At 34.7% G+C, this 24,416-nt stretch overlaps 1 protein-coding gene across 3 annotated transcripts; it reads left to right on the forward strand.

The window, feature by feature from the left end:
* Positions 1-44: 44 nt before the first annotated feature.
* LOC118268488 (SH3 domain-containing kinase-binding protein 1) lies at positions 45-24,355 on the forward strand. 3 transcript variants are annotated; one of them, XM_035583008.2, is made up of 15 exons: positions 45-236; positions 2,646-2,826; positions 5,747-5,852; positions 6,796-6,937; positions 9,266-9,451; positions 13,876-14,008; positions 15,358-15,481; positions 16,093-16,196; positions 16,647-16,808; positions 17,160-17,245; positions 19,182-19,407; positions 19,835-19,943; positions 20,328-20,430; positions 20,596-21,047; positions 21,164-24,355. In XM_035583008.2, exons 1-15 carry the CDS (start codon positions 212-214, stop codon positions 21,314-21,316), a joined length of 2,292 nt encoding a protein of 763 aa, XP_035438901.2. In that variant the 5' UTR covers positions 45-211; the 3' UTR covers positions 21,317-24,355. The 3 variants fall into 3 exon arrangements, with proteins under 3 accessions (XP_035438901.2, XP_035438899.2, XP_050562191.1); XM_035583006.2 differs by lacking the exon at positions 45-236 and adding an exon at positions 524-660; XM_050706234.1 differs by lacking the exons at positions 45-236; positions 2,646-2,826 and adding an exon at positions 4,865-5,034.
* The last annotated feature ends 61 nt before the right edge of the window (positions 24,356-24,416 follow it).

The raw sequence follows: 24,416 nt of genomic DNA on the forward strand, positions 1-24,416 counted from the left end.
AATACTCCAAAACAGCAAACCACGGCACCACTTTTAAAAACTATTTTGACATATATCAAAAACAGTGAAAATAATTTCTCCTGCACGCTTGTTTGTCCTAATTTTCATAAATTATATCTTGCAATTTATTAGGATTCAAATAAAAGATGAACAGTAGTTAATTTCATTAATGGTGTTAAAGTGATAATGTGATGTGTTTATAGAATTCGAAATGGAGACAAATGCTAATCAGAAGGGTGAGTACATTGCCACTCGGAAAGGTCTACTCTTGTTTGTGTATGAATAACTGTATCTTGCAAATCTTGCGACATTTATTTGGCTGACGTAGGTGCCCTAAACGCATATTTTTGATGCGTCCTCATTTATTTGCATATATAACTTGTATACTTCTTATAGATTGAGTTCCGTTTCGAGCGTCATAGACGGAAAATGAGCTTATCATGTTTTTGATGACTTTCTTATCGCTTGAAATTTGGCGTGAAGACAGATTGAAATATTCAAATCTGCAAGAATTATTGATAAATACTAACTGTTGCTCTTCTTGTGGAGTGTTCATGAGCTTGGTTTAGTATGAGTCATTTTGTTGGCATTGTGATGTCGTGTGCATGTTAAATACTAATAAGCCCGACGTGCCTGCACCTTTGGACGACAACATGTTGGGTTAGACATTGTTATTATAGTTAAAATAAGTGTAAATAGTAACTTTTATGTAACCCCTTGTTGGAGGCTATACTCTATTTCTGAGGTTATGTTGTTATATTATTTAGAAACAAAATATATTTGTTTATGGGATTCTTTCAAATAGTTCTTCTTCAGCTCTTTTTTTTTTCTTGTGATCATTGATAATTTGGGTGTGATACCATTATACCAAGTAGTTAATCATTTATCTACTACATGGTATTATAAAGTTTAATTTGTTACATTTCTTTTGCCACTTATGATTGTACTTATCTTTTATCTTGTTTGTACATTGCATGGATGGCTAAAGATAACTGTAAGTTTTAAAATGTTAAGTAAGTTATTTATGGCAATAATATCATTAAAAATACCTACTCATTTCATTTAAGTTGATGTGTAGTTTTGCAAATGCAAAGTTATGAAAGTCCAAAAAGAATTATTTATATATATTTATTTCTAATTAAATTTATATATCCTGTCAATTCTATTTATAATACTGGGTACCTATATCCTAATCCATTTATTTCCTGTTAATCATTTCTATATTTCCCTAAAAGGCATGAAAATTTGCAACATTCTTAAAAACCTACTGTTGTTGCTGTAGCAAATAAATGCCTAACCATTACATATTATGATAAATATAATGATAAATATATATATATTATTATGATAAATGTAATGTTAGGATAAATAAATAAATAAATAAAATAAATAAATATTTAAAACATTAGCAACTCCATGGTTTTACCCACTCTGGGTCCTATTGATCAAAACATTATGTTTTTTTTACCCTTTAACCTTCCTCGATAAATTAACTATCTAACACAAAAAGATTTATTCAATGAGGACTAGTAGTTCCGAAGATTAGTGTGTTCAAATAAAAAATCTCCTATGTATAATATAATAAAGCATAAATAATTGTTATGTTATTGGCATGTAACTGTTTGACAAGCAACTCAGTAAGTTTCAAGCCATGCTAGAGGTTGAAAGCTAATAACATAATAATTAATTTAGTATGTCTCAAGAAAGTTATAATAATACAGCTTCAGATTAATAAAAACTAAGTAAACAAAAGTTACTTATTGAAGAAGAAGAAATTTTCATTAGGTTTACCTGAATAATTTTATCATAATTATAATGATTCATATTGTATTACTAATACAGAAGTGTATACAATGTGTCATAATACTATCTTGTTTATATGAAAAGTTTCTACTATTCATAAAGTCTAAGAAAATGGACTGAGTAATCTTTTAAATGATAGTTGGAATGAAATAATATTTTATAGCACCTAGCTTCACAGACAGACAGACGGACAATTCAATTTGGCGTTTCAAATGTGCCTAATTTAGGCTTAATGTAAATAAATCCTTTGAATTTGACTTTGGGTTGATGAAATGTCATTTATTTATTTCTGTAAATACAACTCTTAAAGGTCAATATTGTAATTTTAAACTAGATGGTGCTTTAAAACTTAAATAACTCAAAAAAGGTATGAGTACTTACAAAAAGAGGTACTTTGAATATTATTCAGATTAATATTCTCAATACTTGATAACTGTTTACAAAACATAACAAAAACATAAATAAGTATTAGTCTTATGTAGCTAGAAGTTGTTTTTTGGAATTGATTATGATGATGATATTTTGGACGAATATAAAAGAAATAGGCAAAATTTTAACTTATTTCTTTTTCTTCACTGCTATACATATACTAAACTCATGCTGTTGTCCAGTGTTGGTAGGCACAATTTATATACTAGAGAATCTATAGAACCAATGAATGAAGGATAGGTAATAAGATAACATTGAAATTAATATCAGTAAAGATCACACATACATACTTCTTTAGCTTCTAACATATTGCACCTGGCCACATACAAGGAAAAAGCCATTCTCAAATGCATGATCAAGTACCTCATTAAATATTCAAGGTAGGGTTTAACAATTCATTTGTTTTGTCGCAGTGTCATGCGTGGTGAACTTCGCGTATGACGCGTCAGAGCCTGATGAGCTGACAGTGAGGCCTGGTGACGTCATTCGTGACGTAGAGCGGTTACCCGGTGGTTGGTGGAGAGGAGAGCTGAGAGGTCGCCGCGGAATGTTCCCTGATAACTTTGTGTCAATCCTCGAACATGCGAACGTAAGGTAAGAATAATGATAGTCATCATCATCATCATCATCAGCCGAGAGACGTCCACTGCTGAACAAAGGCCTTAGTCCTCCACGTAGAACGACAAGCCGCCACCTGCATCCACTGGTATATGTATAATGATAGTACATACAAGAAATTAAATAAATCACTGAACGCGCTTGAGAATGGCGTATAGGTACACAATTAATCATCGATAAACATCATTAAAAATTCGTCTTGAAGCAGTCGATAAAAAGACGACATACAGGTAGGTAAATAGCTACCTATTTAGCATACCTATACTACCTGAACCAAAAATTTCACGTTTGGCATAAATCTGATAAACTAGGGTTACAGTTATTTAAAAAAAGTATGTAGTAAAAATGTTTCACTGTTTACACGAAAAATGTAATAGAGTAATATATCGCGTGTTGTCAGACAATCGGTAACTATATTATGTTACACGATAAAACGGTTTCGCGTTCCACCATCATAATATAATATCGAATACGCAAATAACTTGTTTTTATCTAAAACAGTAGTCATTTGATTGATAGATTTTAATTGTATTCGAGTTTGTATTAAATAACTATTTAAAATCAACATTTTATAGAATTAATTTTAAGCCATCCATTATCAAGTATTCTTGAGTTTCGTGTTAAATAAATCCGTTGAAAAGCAATATTTTATATATGTATAAAATGTATTATGTTTTATGTACACAAAAGCGATTTGGATCTTATTATAACGTCACGATTATTGGTGAACTAATTGAACACGTATCGCAATCTTATTATAATTACGATTATTGATGAACTAATTAAAGATATCATAATTTTAATGTGTCCAATAACGAATCATTCCAGCGATTAAAAGGACTATTAAAAGACAAATAAAAGATGGACAATTTGCCCACGAATTGTGCCAACTAGAGCAAACAAAACAATGTGCATGTCAAAGTTCAGTACCAACTGTAAAGATTGATGCTAAGGTCACCAATGTACAGTTACCTTATGTCGAGTCCGACCGGCATCCTGCACCGTCTAAGCGCATAGTTCATAAGAAACTGGTTTGTGAGCCAATATAAAATTACCATGTGTGGCTGATGTCCAGTTCACTGACATAAATACATATTTGTATCATTTTAATTGTTATGTGAACTTGTTTCGGTTTTATTGTTAAGCTATGACTATGGTTATGTTTCTACTAGTAGAATTGGGTGTGTTTTGACCTTTTCGTTCGGCCGAGGCGTGATTTCATTTTTGTTAGTTCTACTACCTACTAGAACTAATAAGTAGAATGACTGGTAGTACCTAGTAATGGTAGTGAAACATGTTTCATCGCATGTTTTTTGGGACAGTTTTCCCACTAAATATCCTGTTCAACTACCGGCAAAATTGAGAACCTCCTCTTGTTTGGGAAGTCGGTTAAACAGCCATAAAATATAATATACATATTCCTTTAAATTGACCTTTTTTCTGGACAAGTATTAAATCTCGAAGTCTTCAATTATTCTGATCTAGTGGAACCGTTAGATGGTATGGTACTATAATGGTACTGAAAATAAAAAAGAAAACCCTACAATTTTCTTTTAACGACATGTTTCCGTACATTTTGTTCATCGGTAATTATACACCGCTGAACGTTACAGACGTGACATTCGAAACAGAATAATAAATCACTTTAACGCTCACTAATCAATTGTGTATAAAAACTTAATTATACTTGTATTGTTGACAAAGACATTTTCTGTGCTGAGTTATACACAGACTTGTACCGTTTTAGTCATACACTTGCTAACACAATCAGTGATGTCATTCTCTTAGGAACGATTATATTACAAAGTGTTTGCTTTGCAGTATGGTTTCAAAGCTTCGGAGAGGTACCCATTAGTTATTATAACTCAAACTGTAATTTAGTTGATATCAGTAACGTACGACATCCGGCCGACTGCTGAGTCCATCGGTTTCTTCAAGCGAAAGTCGTTCCACCACCGTGCCCGTTTATTGTACAATTATTTAATACGCTATTAAATGATATTTTCGATTAGTAGAAAAATAATGACTGTGCGTACTATCTAATCAGCTCAGATAACGCGATAAGAAACGCGGTCCGCTAGTCAGTGTTTGTTGTGTGGCCCTTAGTGATATATTTTTGTATGTCTTGGGGATTTTTTAACAAAATATTAACACTACTGCAAGTAATTAGAAAAAAATAAAAAGGTGGGTGATTCAGACGTTTGTGTTTATGCCCTATTAGTCTAAATTCGAACTACTAGAAAAGTTTGTGTCCATAGCAGCAGGTGTGTGAATAATACAGGGAATACCTAATTAGTGTTGATAAACTTAGTATTGCCAGCTAGATCGCATGTGTGCTAACTATCCTATACTTACTTACTTATGGAACAACAAACTCGAAAAAAATTGCGTGTATTGGAAGTTTTTTATAGTAATTCCATTTCTTAATGTTTTAATAATAAATTGTGCAAAAATTCTGTGCAATCATTCTGTTACGAACTAAAGAAATCTGCCCCCGTTTCTATGACTTCTGTCTTGTCCGCGTGAAATATCAAATCAAAGAAATCGATCTAGTTGATCAATTACAAAATTAACATATTATATCGAACTGGATTCTTTTGAGCTTCTGTTGATTGGCTTGATTGCCATCAATTTCACATGTTCATCGAACGCACTACTTTTTAGCACGCAAGCGTAAACTGCTGTCGGCAAGTTGTAAACTGTTTTTATTAGGCATTTTGTAGGTCTTAATAAGTAATGTACAGAGAGCACATGTAGCTTCAATCTGTGAATTTTTTCGATAGATTTTCAACTTTATTATAAAGTGATAGAGTTTGAAATGTATTGAAGATAGCTTGTAGCTTTATGTGCAGTTGTTTTATATTGGTAAGTATATGGTCACGTTTGTTCTATACAGGCCGACGAGGGTGCAGGGCCAATGTCGAGCGGTGTTCAGCTATCAGCCAGCGAACCCGGATGAATTGCCTCTGTGTGTCGGTGACGTCCTCGAAGTTCTTGGAGAGGTAATGTATTTTGATTCACATAATATTAAACTCATATACATGAGATTTTAAACTATGTAATGAGCATTTAACTTCAGTATTGCAATGTCCAGACATTACATAAAGACTAGGGTTTAGGGTGATGATTTTATGTAAAGTTTTGCGAGTTGTAAAGTTTGGATGTAAAAGTAAAACAGTTGTAGTTTTGCGAGTTCGATTCTTGCACATACAATACCATGAATTTCAGAGGTTTTAATCCTCAGGTGTCCCCAAGGCCTTAGATTCCTTACATTGTTGTTCCCAGTCTGGGTATGAATTGTTTGCAAAAACATTCACACCAAACATTCCACTATGGAACCAAGTTTCATGAAAAAATAATTATATCCACGCCTTACATGATGTTTATCGCTTCTTTAGGCGTACCTAAATGTCGTTATATCACAATGTAACCTACAATGCACATTAGTATATCAATAAAACAATAATGACTCACTTGAAACTCGTAGGTAATCGTTTTCTAATTTGTAGATATAATTTCAATTAAGTTGTTTTTAATTAGTCTCGGTTTGGTATCGCCTCTGAATAGTCAGTGACCAAAATATGTAAAAAAAGATACCTGGGTGTATTTGTTAGTAATTGTTTTTTAATTATTTCTTTTATTTATTAAAAAGGTGTTACAATTAATAAGCTAGTGTACAACAAAACTATTTATCTAGTTTTGTCTGTTGGATCAATAAATCAATTAGTGATGCAGAAGTTTCCAATGAAATTTTTGTATTGTAAATTTCAACACAGCGGTTATTTCGAAAATTTTTTTTTATTGGTTATCGTGTGAATTGATAAGAAAAGTGAAGGACGAAACAGTTTCTTAATCCTTTATAATCTTAATTAGTGACGATATAATTATAATTAGTGATTAATTTCGCAAGTGTCGGGTTGTTTGTTTATAAGTGTTATCGTGTAGGTAGAGGAGGGTTGGTGGCAAGGACGTCGGCAAGGCCGAGTGGGAGTGTTCCCTTCAAACTTCGTCGTGATGCTGGACCCACGGGATCCTCCGCAGCCAGCACCACCCTTCGAACCAGCACCGGCGCTCCCACCAAAACCTGGTAAGTTCTGATTTGTATAGAAAAGTAAATACATACTAAGACAAGCACATATCGTCACGCCTTTAACACCTTAGACGCCATGTCGGACAACGCTGTCCGACACTAGTGGAGGAATAGCCTTTAACAGTTTTTTGTTGGCAATGAAGGTGTTATAATCCCTGAAGGGGTTGGCAGAGGTGCACGTTAGGTATGGCACGTAATGCCATTGTGTACACCCACTTTCACAATTTATGTTGTAAGTCCCATGTAATAGGTGGTGAGCCTATTGCCATTGCCATTTACCGGCCACATTTCCAGACTCTGTGCTACCACTGAGAAATTTTCAAAAAACCGAAAAATGCCCAGTAATTCTTCGCCCGACCCGGGAATCGAACCCGTGACCTCTTGCCCGGCAGTCGCACTGGCAATCACTCGGCCAATGAAGCAGTCAGTATAGAAAAGTATTAATTCAAGTACAGCTAATACAAGAGTCATTTAGCGTCTGACTTTATTTACCTGGTACAAATACTTCATTTACTGCAATTTCCTATTGTCAATAAGGAAAACCACAGATACCAACCTGTGTAAGTTATTGGAATGCTCCGTTATGTATTTAAACCACAAACATAATACCTATCTGTTTTCCCGAGGGATATTATTATTTCCAATAAACGAATCCATTGTTGAAAGTCCCGTGGCATTTTTAAAAGGGTTTATTTAGCTTGACCTTTGTTTATTTGGGTCCAATTTAGTACATTTGGAATCCCCCTCCCCTTCCCGACGACAGATCAATCTGATTTTTGGTACACACACATTGAACCGTTTCACTTAAACAAATATGGTATTACTTGTTAGGGTATCGTATCTTTAAATCATAAGTAGGTATGTAATACATTATTCAACTGTATGTGTTACACTATGTTCCCACATTATGTTACAAATTCTAAGGCATTAAATGCCAATAAGAATGCGTAGTACACATCGTTTATAGTCTACAACTAGTTAATATGTTTCTCGTAGCGGTCTGAGTCATTCATAAGCCCTTACATTACCTACTGTACGAAGATTGTTCGTCATCCAGTCTTAAGGGCAGACGAGAGAACATTATAGACTATAAAATAAATAATAGAAATATGAAAGAACTCAAGAGGATTAACTGCCAAAATTAATAATCTCAAAGATTTTGAAATGGACTTTGGACATTCGTTGTATTTAATTTTTGTCAAAAAAATCGATTAATTCACAGATTTTATTATAACTTTCTTGAGACATACTAAATTAATTATTATGTTATCGGCTTACGGCTTACTCCGACTGGTTTCAAGCCATGCTAGAGGCTCATATTCATGGGCAGCATTCCGCGACATATGACGCGGCGATTGTTGCGCTGCTACTGACTGGTAATGGTAGATAAATTAGTTCTTTGATTGAATATTAATTACAGCTGTAGGAGTGCCCCACAATGTACCTAATTGAGTCAGTTCTCGATTAACATTTGCACAATCCTGATTTCATTTTTGCGTGAATTATTTTGTCATGTCTTTATTGACATATTGTTGGCTTTAAGTTAATTGAGGTGATGATATCGTGTAGGGGGCTCACGGCTTATCATTTTGGTGACTGCGTCTTCCGCCGACGATTTATTCCGGATGTTATTAAATTTGCGTGCGAATATCACGTATGTGTAATATTGTATTATCAAAATAATATTGCTTTGTCAGTCCTGTGTTGTTAGTATTATTAAGCTTTAAAAATTCTTAGCTTATACATTCACATAGTAAAAAGTGTTTGCTCAATAGCCCACATTTGAGAGTGTTGTTATATCTATAATCTATTCTTGCTTCTTCATTGCGAGATAGACGTATGTAACTATGTATGTTATTACTATTAGATTACTTATTAACCTTATTTGTATAAACTAGCTATTTCACAATGCCCCCACAGTTATTAAACTTTTCTTTGTTTTAAACAAAGCCCTGATTATGGTCAGTTTTAATCGTTAAATTGATAACATAAATAAAAACGAAGACAAAGTCCTTAGAAAGAAATAAATTGTTGCGACATAATGAGGTGTAATAAAAAGAGCTTATCAGTGAACCCTAATGACTTTGTGCATATGTGTTCAGGGATTGCATTAATATTTATTAATATCTATAAAAGGGTTTCTTGGAAGCAATAGATCCGCATTCAAACATTGAAATCACGCCGAAGTTTAGTAGGTCATCTTTTCAATTATCCTATCCCGAAAGTAAACATATCAAATGTACCATCAAAAGCGATCACCGTCAATCTTACCAATAACTAATATGCTATCTACCACATACAATAATCACCCTTATTTGTACACAGTGAAGGAGCTATGTCGCGTGCTGTTCCCGTATACTGCGGTGAATGAAGATGAGCTGACATTGTCTGAGGGTGACATTGTGACGATCCTGTCGAAGGAGGCGCCCGACCGCGGCTGGTGGCGTGGTGAACTGAACGGTCGCGTTGGTCTCTTCCCTGATAACTTCGTTCAGGCTTTGCCTCCGCAAGGTAAGATAGACCTTATTTATAGTATACTTACAATTGTTTTTAGGACTGACTGAACATGTTGAATAGTTAGAATAGAAATATTAGTAATATATATAGAGTTTATGAGTGTCAAATGGAGGTCTTTATTGTCTTTGCCATAACTTCGTTTTAGCCATTTTGAAAAAAGTTTTCTATAAAGTGTCTCTTAGGCGGTTTCTAGGAGTCTTATTTGTATCTGTATAGCTGATCTAGGATCGGTATTGGTGCAAACTGCAAATGATTGTTATCGTTATTTTGTTTAATACTAGCCGTCTGTCTCCAACAGAAAAGTAAAGATACTCTCTGTATGTACCGCGTATGCGATCCTTACCCTCATTTATTCAAGTCTTCTAGCATATTCTTTACAAACTTCCCCATTCATTCATGTTACTCTAGTACTCTTTTATCCCATGTAAATGGGTCAACTGCTCTTTTGTCCATTATAAAAGCAATCTGTTCGAAATACTACCGTTTGCTTGTTTCATTGGTCCTCAACTTGATGTAATACTCGAGTTTCTTCATATTCGAGGTCATTTAATGCAGCAACTCTCGATTGTGATCGGATTGTGTTCATCTATTATTGATTACGCGTGTTTCGACTGTGAAATGTTGAGATTTAGATTTAGAGTTAGTTTGAACTTGTAATGGGTATTAAAGTTAGTACGTTATTTTAATGAAAAGTCTTATTCAAAGTTTTTACTTGTTTCTTGAAAACTCCATATATTAATTAAATAAAAAAAGGCCACAGAATATAAACCTACATAACGCTGTGTTTTCATGTATGTTTTCTGAGGCCTACCTAATACAACTAAGCGGAAATTTCAAGTGTTTCTATCAAAGAGTTAAAATTGCCTAGTACTGAAATCTGACTTTTTTATGTAAATTAAAAATATTATAAAAAGAATACCGTTTAGTGATTTATGGATTTTCTCTGCTCTTAATTTTTTCCGCTCCTTGTACAATAGGAACAACAGTTACACAAATAGTTGATTGCGTCATCCGTATACGTCTTGAATACGAATATGCGCATTACTACCATAGCGTATTGTTCCTCATAGTAGCTATAGGTATATGTTAGAGTAATATGGTCTCTTAGTTATACATATTATTATGGTGGAGATTTGAGATTCTTGTGGAATGCGGGCAATTATTATTTCAGTATTATATTTCTAAGACAGTGTTATCTTGTATAGTACACTCGACTGGCCAGCATATGCAAACCTATTTTCCGATTTTCGGAGAGGAAAGTGTTCTCCTTCTAGGGTTTTAAAAAATATTAATAATTTCTTAGTCTGAAATTGTATACAGAATTTTCGAGAAAAGACCCAATAACTCTTTGCCCGACTTAGGAATTAAATCTGAGGCGTAAAGTAGTTTAATATCGTCGATTATTTTAGCATCTAAGTTTTTTTCTTAACGTTTTGGGATAGAATAAATATTAATTATTCAAATTTCGGTTCCAATTTATGAGATATTAACAAATTACATACCTGTCGTTAGTAATAATATGACATCAGCCTGTATAATTATGTATAGCGGTATTTTGTACAATGGCAATAAATACATAGTTACAATCGACTGTGATATTGATCTAATCAAAGATCTATATTATTTTTGTGATAAGTCTGTTATGAGTAGAAATAGAGTAAAGGGATATTTAATGCTTTATATATTGATCAATTTCACAATCGAGACTATCAAGCTTTTTCTACTATGTAAGTCTTTAAAGTGACAAAGTCACTAACAATATCATTAGAACTAAAAACGGGATATTTCGCACCATGGGTGATAGTTCATCCGTGATCATGACGCTTGCAACAGTGCCGAAATATCGGAAACTCACAGAAATGAATAAACGTGGTAAATATAGCGTTTTAAGTTCTAACGATATTTTTTTTAAACTTATTTCATAAAAAAGTTGGTTCTATGTTCAGATAATAGTTTTAATGTCATATGACAACATACATATAGATACCGAAAAGCTCAAATCAATTAAGCGATGACATATTGTAGCGTTGCGACACACGTAAACAGATTGCAGTTTATCGCTATTTCAATTAAATGGCGCCCGTTTCTTAAATACACCAATCTTTCTTGTTTACACAATTGAATCAAGACTTTGCTTAATTTTTAATGAATATTGACGCATTCATAAACAAAGCGTTCAATCTAATTTGAGCTTTTGTCCATTGTAATAAGATTGTATTTCCCTTCAAACTCAAAATCTATCAGATTGAGGATTTAAATAGTGTTGGCTTTTTAGTATATGGAATGTTTAATGTATCTCTAAATATTATAAGCATATTCTCTCCAGTATGTAAATACTTTAATGTACTGTATATGTTTATATACAGTCTGTCTGGAGTTTTCCAGACCTATATATAATATGCACAGTTAGCGCGGTGAATGGGCAACCGGCTGCCGCGCAACGTGTATCGGGTTCGATTGCCGCACGGAACAACTCTTTGTGTGTTCCATAAATTGTTGTTTCGAGTATGTGCAATTGTATGTTTCTAAGCGCATATACGACACAGGAGAAAATCTTAGTGTGGGACCACGATTTATTTAATAAAAAAACCCTTAAAAATTAGGTATCAGCTTCCAGAACGTTTCGAAACTACAAAAGTTTTAGTAAAAAAAATCGAAACTATTCTTTATTTTTTTAATGTATTCAGTGGCAATCACAGAGGTGACCACGACACACCTTGACTTTATTTATAGTGTGTTGTTACACCATCATCTAAATGACTTATGTGATGATGTTAAACGTAAAACTCGTTTTGCAATCGTGATCATTCAATAAGTGATGTCAGATTCATAAGGAATTTCAACTAAGAAGTGCTTAGAATACTGTTTTGTGAACACATACGTAGGTCAGGTACTATTATAGGTTAAAATACAATTGTGAAAATATGAAAAATACAAGTTGCATTGCGCGAGAAAGTCGGGACGAGGCGAGCAAATCTCAGGGGAAATTCCAGTGACGTGATGCTCTATTTTAACGCAGTAAAATATGGTAGAACAAATGTAAGGATACAAGTGAGTTTACAACTGAGAAAATAAATATTTTAAAGTAATAATGCTACATTTAAAATCAAAACTTGACTACGTGATCTAAATTGACTTTCTAATGAACATTAGTACCGATATTTGTAAGATTTTGTCTATTATGTACACTGTAATTATATTCCAAGGTTAGTCCGGTAACAAGTAACATTGTATACGTATGTTAGTACATATATAATCCTAGGTGACGTAAACTGTGTAACACTGGCCGAATGCAATCGCTTGCAAGACACGCAATATTACTAATTTATGCGTATCGAAACTAACGTGCAACATCTGATATGTATGCAGATGAAAAAATACTACATTTCTATTTCTCTTACTAAATTTTTATTCGAGTTCATGGCTAATAGAAATAACCTTTGAAATTGCCGATTGACCTGTTTGATTTGTGTAATTGGCGTATTGATTTATTTATTAAATGAAATTCAAGAGACATTTAGATAACATTACTCATTATACTATTAAAATTTCTTTGGTATCATATCATTATAGTATAGATTAACAGGTGTATAACATATATTTTGTTCGGTATATATTTGGCGAGATAGCACATAGCTAATGTGTAACCAACCTTGAAGTCCTCAACTTTAGACGTTCATAGTAATTAACTGATGACCATAAGTTGGCGGCTGTCGTGTAAACAATAACAGTAGATAAGTAGTACGGCCGCGTCGTGCGCTCACGCACAGCCTGTTGGTAAACAGTCCGCCCACTCTAGTGTTCGATGTTCTGCTATTGACATTTCTCATGAAGGTTGCGCTCCGAGCCGAGTCGTGATTTTGCGTAACTTGCACGCTGTCTCGACTCTTGTCTTTTTATAACTAGTTGCCTCACTATCCGCGTTGGTGGAACACCAATGTTGCGTTGAACGTTGTTCATTAATTTCCTCGATATTCAGATTCCAAAATGGTTTTTGAAAGTGAGTCGTATTTGTTCAAAGTTTTATTCGTATGTGGAACTTGATGATGTTTGTGTGTTTTGTGCGAAATTTTTGTTGTTCATACATTTCTTTGTGTTTTGAAGTGTTTCCTGGTTTATGTTAATTGTTATTGTTATTTTTAATTGATTACCTAATAAAATAAATATGTTGCATTTAAGAAAGATGTTTTCGAGTGAACAAAATTTGTTTTCCAAAGCGTGTAAGTGTAGAAATGTTTGTTTTATAGGTGCTATGGGATACGGTATACTGTTGTTAATATTTCAGTGTAAACTTTAGTTTTAAGTAACAGGCTGTCAAACTGACTGGTTAAAATACATATTGAAGGTCATATGTTAATGCGATAAGCGAAAATTCTTTAAGTGATAGATCACTAATATTGCCTTTTAATTCTTTACAGTAGCAACAGAGTTAGAAGAGAAGAAACCGGAGAGACCGCCGGCAAAAACTACGAACTCTATCTACCCAATATTGTCTATGAAACATAGTGAAAAGACGGCCTCTGTCAAGGAACATACATCGTATAAAATAAGGTACGTTCCTTGAACCGATGCAAAGAGTTCTTATCTATGTGAGATTAGAATTATTGCCGGTGACCTAGTAACATATTGTTAGTAAATGGACCATATTTAAAGTATGTATACAAAGGGAAATAAAATTGAATTGTAATGATCTAATTTCATGGATAGTAGAGAGAGATAAAAAATATACTTCTGACCTGCCCTAGGATAATAAACACATAGTATTTATAAATTTAATAATAATTTATGTAGTATTTTGATATCACACTACAAAATTAAGTATAATATGGATAATATCATAATCTGGATTAATTATTATGTTATCGGCTTATTCGCGTAACTGTTTGACGAGGAACTCGACTAGTTTCAAGCCATGCTAGAGGCTCATATTCATTGAGTTCCTCATCAAACAGTTACGTGAGTAAGCCGATAACATAATTGTTACTTTGGTATGTCTCACGAAAGTTATAATAAAATTATAATCTGGATTATTCCAGAAAATAACGTTCATTTATACTATTACTATTCAAAAGATTGGAATTAATATTTGCGTACCCCATCACCATCCATCCGTATTCGATAAATGGACATCCGTTGCGAACCATAAACATAGTGATCTCCGAATTATTATAATAAAAACGGGTTTGACGTAAATGATATCAAAGTATATATAAAAAAAATTCGCGCAATACTGTTTTCCATAAAATCATTTAATGTGGGCCGAAGAGTAACGGGTTTGTTAATACTTTTTAAGGAATTCATCGTAAAACATGTTTATTTCGGTGTTTTTATTATGATGTTTGTTATTGCCTTGCGCTAGATTAGTTTTTTGTTTTTTTAAATTGGTTTAAGTTACAATTACTTGTACATATTGTATGTATGGGTGTATGAGTGTAATGTATGGATTATGGCTGGTTGGTCGAGTGGTCGAAAATGCGACTGCCGAACAAGAGATCTCGGGTTCGATACCTGGGTCGGGCAAAATATTACTGGGTTTTTATAAAATTTCTCAGTAGTAGCACGTAGTCTGGAATTGGCCCTGTATATGGTATTAGGCTCACCCCTTATTACATGATACTTATAGCACAAATGGTGAAAAGTGGATGTACATTGTATAGCGGCATTACTTGCCGTAATGTGCACCTCTGCCTACCCCTTCGGGGATAAAACGCGTGACATTTTTGTATGGCAATAGACTCATTCTGTAGATGAAATGGGTGGTATATTAAATATGCACTATGATTTGACCTTGACTTTGATACCCTTACCATTATTAGCCATAAATGATGTAAATAGGTAAATTATTTAACATACATTTTTCACATTACATGGTTTAAGTTACAATATTTTTCACATTACAGTTCGAACAAAGAGAATACAATAAGTAAGGAGTCAAGTACGCAGAGTACAGTCACGCACACAAATAAAACTGAGTCGGAGAAGATAATTCACAGCGAGACGGTGAGCGATGGGACGCTAGATCAGGTGAATATTGTTTCTTGTTTCATTATTATTCTTTATAGCTACTTCCGCGCGGTTTCACCCGCTCTACTCGGCTCCTATTAGTCACAGTGTGATGTTTTATAGCCTATAGCTTTCCTCGATAAATGCACTATTCAACACAAAAATAATTATTCAAATCGGATCAGTAGTTCCGGAGATTAGCGTGTTTAAACAAACAAACTCTTCAGCTTTATAATATTAGTATAGATTTCAGATATCTATACTTATTCTTAATATCCTAATCCCCAAAAGGCCGGCAACGCACTTGTAACGCCTCTGGTGTTTCAAGTATCCATGGATGGCGGCGATTGCTTACCATCAGGTGATCCGTCTGCTCGTTTACCAGCTTATTCCATTAAAAAATATCTATACTATTATGACTCAATAATGACTATAAATCTAGAAGTTTGTTTGTTTTTGTTTGACTACGAGTTCAGATTGTTTAATCATTTATTTATTGGATAGTTCACTAATTAAGGAAAGCTATAAAAAATAACCCTACAATCAACACAAGTCAAGCGGCTGAAACCGCGAAAGAGTAGAAAATATGTGATAAAATCTAAATGACTAATACCTAAATATTTATATTTCAGGTGAAGAAGCCTCCAGTGCCATTAAAGAAAAGTCCCACGCCCACATCAGGTGTGGGCAGTCTGTTCAGTGGACTTAAAAATAAAATGTTATCGTCGACTGATAAGTAAGTGCTTCAAATTGTATTACTGTACTAAAGACATTTTGTAAAATATATGGCAATAGGCTCACCCCATAATACATACTACTTTAACATAAATGGTGAATAGTAGGTTAACATTGTTCAGTGGCATTACATGCTGGAATGTGTACCTTTGCCTAACCCTTAGGGGATAAAAGGCGTGACGACGACGTATTTTTGATTGTGTATTTGTAAACAAACAAGTACAATACAGAAGGAAATCCTTTGTTGAGACATAGTTTTTTTTATTGATTGAATGCCGTGGTGGTTACCGGTGACCGACGTTAGCGGAGGATTTGCCTTCAACAATTTTCCATTGATAGTCAAAGACTTAAACAACGTAGTTCTTGTATTAATGAACACTATGTATTTCTATTGATAGTCAAAGACTTAAACAACGTAGTTCTTGTATTAATGAATAATGTGTATTTTCAGAGAGAAGTCGTCATCAACGACAGTGTCGAGTAGCGGCAGCAGTAGCGGCGGCGAGTGGGACCGGCCGGACGGCGCCGCGCCCAGCAAGGCCACCAATAACAACACCAACACTTTCGACCACATCGAACGGAACTCTCTACTCAACGACCCACGAGCGGGCAGGTGAGATATACAGACTTTATAGTTATATGGGATATGCAAATGAGCAGACTGATCACCTGGTGGTTAACTATTGGCGCCGCTCATTGACACCAGAGGAATTGCAAGTGCGGTGCCTATGCCTTCTGGTGGTGAGGAATTTGAGGATTGGGGATCTAGGAGATTGGGGGAGAGGAATTGAGCCTCCAGTAATCTCAGTCACGCGGAAACACCACGCAACCGTTGTTCCACGCCGGTTTTCTGTGATTTCTATGTACATACTGTCTTACATTTTATGTATCATCTGATGTTATATTTGTATCGATAAAAATGTGAAGATTTCTTACATGATTAATAAGTAATTTGTAATTACAGAGTAAAAGCACCTCGACGCCGGCCGCCTAGTCAAGCACTCCGTGAAGATACGCCATTACAATTAGGATTAAGCAATGGACATGAAGGTAAGCATATAAATTATAAACCAATATTACGAGAAACAAAGATCGATAAAGTCGCATTCAATTTGTTTAAATATGCCTTAAAACCAAGGCTCGGAACCGGTTTAAAAAATACCGGTTAATACCGGTTTATATCGGTTTTCCTCCGAACTTTTCTTAAGAACGTGAACATTAAAGAACTTTATTTTAACCTAAATTAACCGGTTTATTCGACGAGGGGCATGTCGGTACACGCGTTGAAATATTATTATTGAAATAAGCTGAACAGCGCGCGGCGTTTCTTTGATGTGCGTCGTATTAACCGGTTTTTATTGCTCTAAACCGGTTAATCCGAAAAAACCTTTATGAAAATACTGTTCCAAATACCGGTTTAAAAAAACCGGTTTCACGAACGAAACCCAATGTAAAGGTTTTGCGTACAAGTACATAATAACGGTTTGAAAATTTAACCGGTATCCGAGCCTTGCTTAAAACAATCAATGTTTAGTATGGGTATAGGTATTTGATGTCATTGAGAGATTGTAAGAGACAAATCTACTTTTAACAGACCAATATATCTATAAAAAAATCTACTTTTAAAATCATATAGGGTAATATGTTTTTTTGGTATGGTGATCCCCTTGGTGGGACTGTACTGTGGTCAATAGAATAAAACTCACGTAAATACAACATTAGTTTGACCTGAATAAGATTAAACAAATTAACATTACCGTTTAGAATTCCACAATAAATCAATGCAACACTTGATAAGCTAACCTTTAACTTATACTTGCCACCCAGCATGATTAGCTCGTGTTCGTTTATCTCTTATGAATGGAATTCTGTTTGGCCTAGATTCTAGGTAATAGTACTTGTGACCTATGAGCCTATGATTATATTATGCGATATTGTACAAGAGTTTCTTATTAGCACTTTGCTTTGTTAAGATCGACTGAATACCATTTTAAATGTTTTGCTATTACCATTTTGAGTACTTGTAGCTTATTGCCTCAACATGAAAAATAAAAACATAAAAAACTTATCTCTAAATGATAGTTGAACATTTGCACTTGGAACCACTTGACAAACGTAGCAAGTCATAACATACATAATTCTTTATGTTGCTATATTTATTATTTTTCCATATATATTAGCTGTTGGTTTCCCTTATAAATAAAAAAAAATATATGGAAATAACAGAATTGATAGTTAAACTAAAAATCACGGTTTACTTACTCACGTATATTAATTGAGAAAAGCTCTACTAGTTTCGAGTCACAGAAGGACTCTTCATCATGAGCAGAATACTCGCGCCGTATACATAGTTATTATAAGAATTGATAGAGTATTTTTGTCGTCTCGCAAAGTAGTCATAATGCTCAAAATAGATAACACATGTATTGTGTACACGTGCGCATTGTTTTTGCTATCAAACATAATGCTCGAACATCGTTACGCTTCACTCCGCTTCAATAGCCGTTACATTTGATTGTCTGCCGCCCTTGGCCTTGCAAACACAATATACATTACGGAAGATTACGAGACACAATGTCTAATTTGACTTGGAACTACTAAAATGACTATTTATGAGCTTCGCGTTTCTCGGAAGTACTCGTACTTAATCAGATTGATAGGCTAGTAATAAATGTTTTATTGAATGACGTATGTAACTAGGCCATATCATACATTTTAATGTAACGAAATTAACCCATTTACAGTAAGATAGAGTAAGAAGTTAATTCGATTATTATAAACTATAGTAATATCCAACAAAACTATACATTCGATAAGAGTGATATTGCTCAATTTTCATATTTCATGAAGTAGTCTTTATTTGGTATTTTTTGGTCATTAATAAGAAAGTGAAATTATATTATTATTATGTTTAAGGAAATGGGTCTACTCTCTCTCTCTCTTTATCTGTTAGTATACAAAAAAGATCCTAACAAAAAAAAAATAGTTCCAGTAGACAAGCCACCGGAGAAAGCGGCACGAACAGAACAACCTCCTGAGTCCGCGGAAGAGATCAAGCCTCGTACCCGGGAGTGGGAGAAACATAAGGCGCCCTGGATGGAAGAACTCAAGTTGAACCAGGCGAAGAAGACCAGCTTCATAGCTGACGGCAAGTCGAGGCTCTCAGGACCTGAACTAGGGGCCAGTAAAGCTGCTAGTGGAAGTACAGACAGGTATGTCTTTACTTTAGCTTATTTAGTAACCTTTTAGTTAAAGAGTTGGAAACTATGCTAATATGTATTAGAAATCCACTCCAATACATATTAGCATAGTTTCCAACATCACCATTAGTTTATAGAGTCCACTACTGAGCATTAGTCACTATATACTCTTATTGCTAGCTACAATTTCTTAGGCAGTCCTAACTTAACCTGATTGTACGTAGTTAAGTACTTCGACGTTCTGATTGGCCAGCTCCAATGAACCAACCAATCGGAGCCCCGAATGACGCCGTCTCGTTTCGATCTCGTTGAACGTAAAATAATCTCGTACTAAGCCCTCTGGTCTATACTAATTTACTTTATTGAGGTAAACAATAGTCAGCATGTCATTTCTTGTCTCTTCTATTGATGAACTAATTATAATTTTGTATCATTTCAGAATCCTGGACTGTGGTCTAGAAGAAAAGAGATCAACTCATTCTATGGAAATGTCTAAAAGCACGTCGTCGATCAGCAGTCGAATGTCTGTTATGGAGAGTTTCGAGGAGGTAAGTCAACGTCAATTACTTTATACCCAATAAAGGGTAGCATGTGTCCTCTGTTCCCTACAATATACAAAATTTTAAAAAGATTAAATGGATATTATGCGGAGACAGGATCTGATAAGCATACTATCAAACATACTTTCAGTCTCTTCACTTCAGTCTCTGTCTAACTTACTGTACCAAACGATTATTAAGTTTAAAATCCCACCCAAAAAGTAGCGTGAGACGAGTTGCAGAATGAAAATAATATTTATTTTGATTTTCTGCAAGTCGTCCCAAATGGGCCGTAGGCATGTGGGACGAGTTGATGAATCACCCCACTTTCACACTTATGTCAATCTGGGATACCTTCTAAGAATGTGTCGTAATATTGTTTCTTGATTGCAGACGAAAGTCCGTCATTCGTTGGATTCTAAGAAGGACGTGACGCCCGCTCCCCGCGACACTGAGTCACATGCCGTCAAACCGATACAGTCACCCACTGCCGCAGGTATGGTTATTGGAAACTTTCTCAAAGTGGCCAGTAGTGACCACAGTTGCTTCTTTAGTTTACTGTACGTTATTAAATTCTTTGTAATTTAATACTAAATTAAACCTTAGTGCATTTATACTTTGACGATCAAAAGTTTGATTGTGAGTATTGCAATGTTTACAGGTCGGACTATCATGTCAATGCTGGACGATATAAAGAAGCCCCCGGCGCCCCCGCCGCCCACGACGGCGCCGCCGCCCGTGCCGACATTGCCCCGCGCCGTGACTCCGCCCGTAGCCGCGGCTCCGCCCCCGGCCCCTGCAACCAATCCGCCGCCCATACGCTCCGCCGTGGCCACACTATCAGCCCACATCATCACGGACAAGTCATCCTCGACCAAAATCGACAAATCCCCCATCTCCGCCGACAAGCCGGCCGAAGTCACCGCCGTCACTCGACAGATCAGTAAAACGAGCACCATTGAGAGAATAGAAAAGTCTCTAGATAAATTACCCTCTGCGACTGCCACCGTTGATAATAAACCTAGCACAGGAACCCTAGAGAGGCGAATGCAGTCTGTGAAGACAGAAAAAGTTGAAACCAACGACGCGTTGATTGCGCAGCTCAATGATAGGGTATGTACACTGTTGTGGTTGTTTGTTACTGTATATTAAAACACAGTATGTCTTAATTTTCCTTACTCATAAATCAGACCTAATATATGTAATTTATTTGTTTATTCCATTTACAGATAACAAATCTGGAGAAGCTCATAGAAGTACAAAACACAGTTTTCAACACGGCCATCGAGGACTTGAAGGCGAAGCTGAGCCAGGAGAGTGAGAAGCGGCAGGCGCTGCAGAGCGAGCTGGAGAAGCTGGCGCACTGCGTCACGCAGGTCTAGCGACTACTGCCGCGGACTCGGGACTACTCCACGTACCTGCACTTCTAGGCCGCCCAACGGGACGCGACTTCGGGAATACCCACTCTAGATAGGTATTACGTAATCAAGCGTGGTTATGAAATCTATTATTAGTATTATAGACTTTATAATTCGGCCCGGTTTGCCAATTACATGATTCAGTGATTATTCCGAGATCGCGTCCGTGGTGATATTGCGCAGTGTTTAGTCCCAGTCGTGAAAGACTTCTGCCGATACGTGGAGTGCGATGGTGTCGCGGCCTGCGGTGTAGATGGCAGCGTGTTCACTAGGCCGCTTTGTCTTCAGATAGATATATTTTTTGTAAGTCAATACTTTCCAGCTTTTACGATATTCAAAATGGTGTATTATATTGTAATGATTTTTTCATTGACTTGAGCGATGCTACGAAGCTCGCTTAGTGATCGAGGTACTTATTTAGTCAGAATTGTTGTTTATTGCTATTTTTTGTAATGGTCACTAATAACTAGTGCATAAGAGTAATTTTATAACGTGTATGTCAAGACTAGAGGAGGGTAACTACTTGTACCTAAATTGTTCAATATTTGTACATTCTTTATCAATGCTTAAGAAGGCTCTATTATATTATTGCCTACATATTGTTGTTTTCACAGTGCATCTTTTTCATGTTATAGAATAATAAGTGAAAATGCGTCATTTACATAATGCATAGTTTCTATTTGTTATTTTGAGTAATAAGTGCTATCGGCAGGTGAGCGTAGGTTATAGTAGCGTCGTGTACATTGACAAAATTTTGTGCCATTTTATTTGATCGATGCACATGATAACGTATTAACAGAAATCGTATTTTTATGTGTAATACAAGAATAAACTAATAACATGTGATGCGAATAGATTGTATGCCTAATGTTTGTGATTAACACATTCCATTTTGACTTGTATAGTTGTAGTATGTACGTAATATTGTTTCGATCTGTTATCGGGCGCACTGTATTAACCAAAGCTTCATTTGGAACGACATTAACGCGATGGAGTATGTAGGTATGCATATTGTATTTATCGAGATCAATATTTTTATGTAACAGTTAATATATTTTTGTACGTGTACAGAGATTCTTTACGTTTATTTAGACACCGAGTGTACCTTTTGTAAGACATATCTCGATACATATTTATTTCAAATATTATTATAAATCAATTTTCGAAAGATGTTGTATTAAACGAGTGATAATTATTTCGTAATATGTAATTATTATTTGTGGAAGAAATTAAACCCAGGTTGTGTTTGGCCATCCAATGTATACCTCGTCTTGGCGATTAAATTATTCGACGTATGTAACTAAGTAACAATAGAATCAAGGCAACTGATTAACATACATTGTTAATTATTAAGTAATTGCTTAGTATTATTCTAGAGATTGTAGTTATAGGCTACTATGTGATAGACGATGCCTAACTAACTTTGTAAAACGTTCCAATGGCTTTAATCATGCACAAATTGAGTCACACAAACATTTTATAGATGTTTTTTTTTTAAATTGACCATACGAGATTATTCATTGCGGTAGAAAGAAATCGATCCATTTTTTTATAATTATGAATATGTATTTATATGAACATTTGATCGTTATCTAAAAATCATGCAATTTTGATATCTTCGTCTATTATTAGTTGAGAACACGGCGATGTTAGCGTAATTTTGAAATGAATGCAACGTATTTGAATAAGTAGCTAGGATGATTATAGTCGTTCACACGCAGCTTTGTATATGAAACGTGAGATTCGTATTATATTATTATTATTTTGTACGGGGTTGTACCTGAGATTTATATAGACTGCAGATTTATATTAATAATTACGTAATTTTTGTATAATAACTATCGTCATTCGTGAGATATTACTGAATTAAAAGAAACTACGGATTATTCATCTGAACTGTTCGAGAAAACTTATAGTTTCAAGCCACACGCCGCTCATGAATATGAGTCTTGATGTGACTTGAAACTAGTCGAGCTTTTCTCAAATAGTTCATGTAAGTAATTCATATATTTCAATTAATTATGTAATTCATAATCAGGAAGTCTGATAGTTGACGTAATTCAAAGCGTCTTTCGAATTTGACGTACGAATATCGACTTTATGCAGAACGACACAATGAGTACTGTTGCATTTTTTGTAAATTGCATTTTATTATATTTTAAGCAACGCATTCCATGATTTTGATAGTCGTGTTATTAAATTCAATTTTGTATTTTAATTTTAATTTGAAAATGTATTCAGCTTGTGATTTGAAATCAAAAAATGTCTGAGAGATATCGTCATTTAGTGTGTTTTAGCATTTGTTACCGCTATGTGTAAAAACACGAAAGTTCATATGAATTATTACGGTAGTACGAGTTTGTTTTACGCTACAAGAACCCGAAACGAGAGCGTTTTCGGCGCGTTGATTGGTTGGTTCATTTCCGCCGGCCAATCAGAGCGCTGTACGCGCTCTTGTTTCGTTTTCGTTCAACGTAAAGAAAACTCATACTAATCATGCATAGCGTTGACAGATGATAATTTAGAATTCAGATACGCCTCGAAGACTGTCTATATTTTGCAAAGCGAAAGTTGACTCTTTTACGTACAATGTCCAAATGTGGAGTAATCAATTTCGCATAAACAGCTTGCGTAATACATAATCCCTGTTGCTTCATAACTCACCAAGCTATTTTGTTTATAAGCTGCAGTACATTGAGCCAATTGCCATTGCATTTAATTAATTGTGTAAATAAATATAAATACACTATAACTACTTATTTTTTAAAATGTTGTATATAAAAGCTTGGTGAAAAGTACATAACAATAATATTATAAAGGTTTATATGATAAACCCCTAGGTAACATTGTATGATATAGGACAATTTTTGATGTAATTTTAGTACTTAATTTATTTTTATGTATGCTCTATTTCCGACGATGCATTCCTACGATTTAAACAATTCAAAATATTCATATGATTAATAAAATTAAATAATAAACTATGTTTATGGATAAACCTGATATTCGTATTTTTCTTTTATCACCCTTATATCCCTAGTGGTAATTCAATTTGTAAATTGGT

The sequence above is a fragment of the Spodoptera frugiperda genome, chromosome 29 (assembly GCF_023101765.2).
Source record: "Spodoptera frugiperda isolate SF20-4 chromosome 29, AGI-APGP_CSIRO_Sfru_2.0, whole genome shotgun sequence".
Classification (NCBI taxonomy): Eukaryota; Metazoa; Arthropoda; class Insecta; order Lepidoptera; family Noctuidae; genus Spodoptera; species Spodoptera frugiperda.

What these genes read in the sequence shown, in the direction of transcription:
- LOC118268488 (XM_035583006.2), top strand. Translation starts at nt 606, where the DNA reads ATGTTAAATACTAATAAGCCCGACGTGCCTGCACCTTTGGACGACAAC. An exon ending in TTTGGACGACAACATGTTGG is followed by an intron (nt 661 to 2,645) that starts GTTAGACATTGT and finishes GTTTTGTCGCAG; the next exon opens with TGTCATGCGTGGTGAACTTC. An exon ending in GGCGCTCCCACCAAAACCTG is followed by an intron (nt 6,938 to 9,265) that starts GTAAGTTCTGAT and finishes ATTTGTACACAG; the next exon opens with TGAAGGAGCTATGTCGCGTG.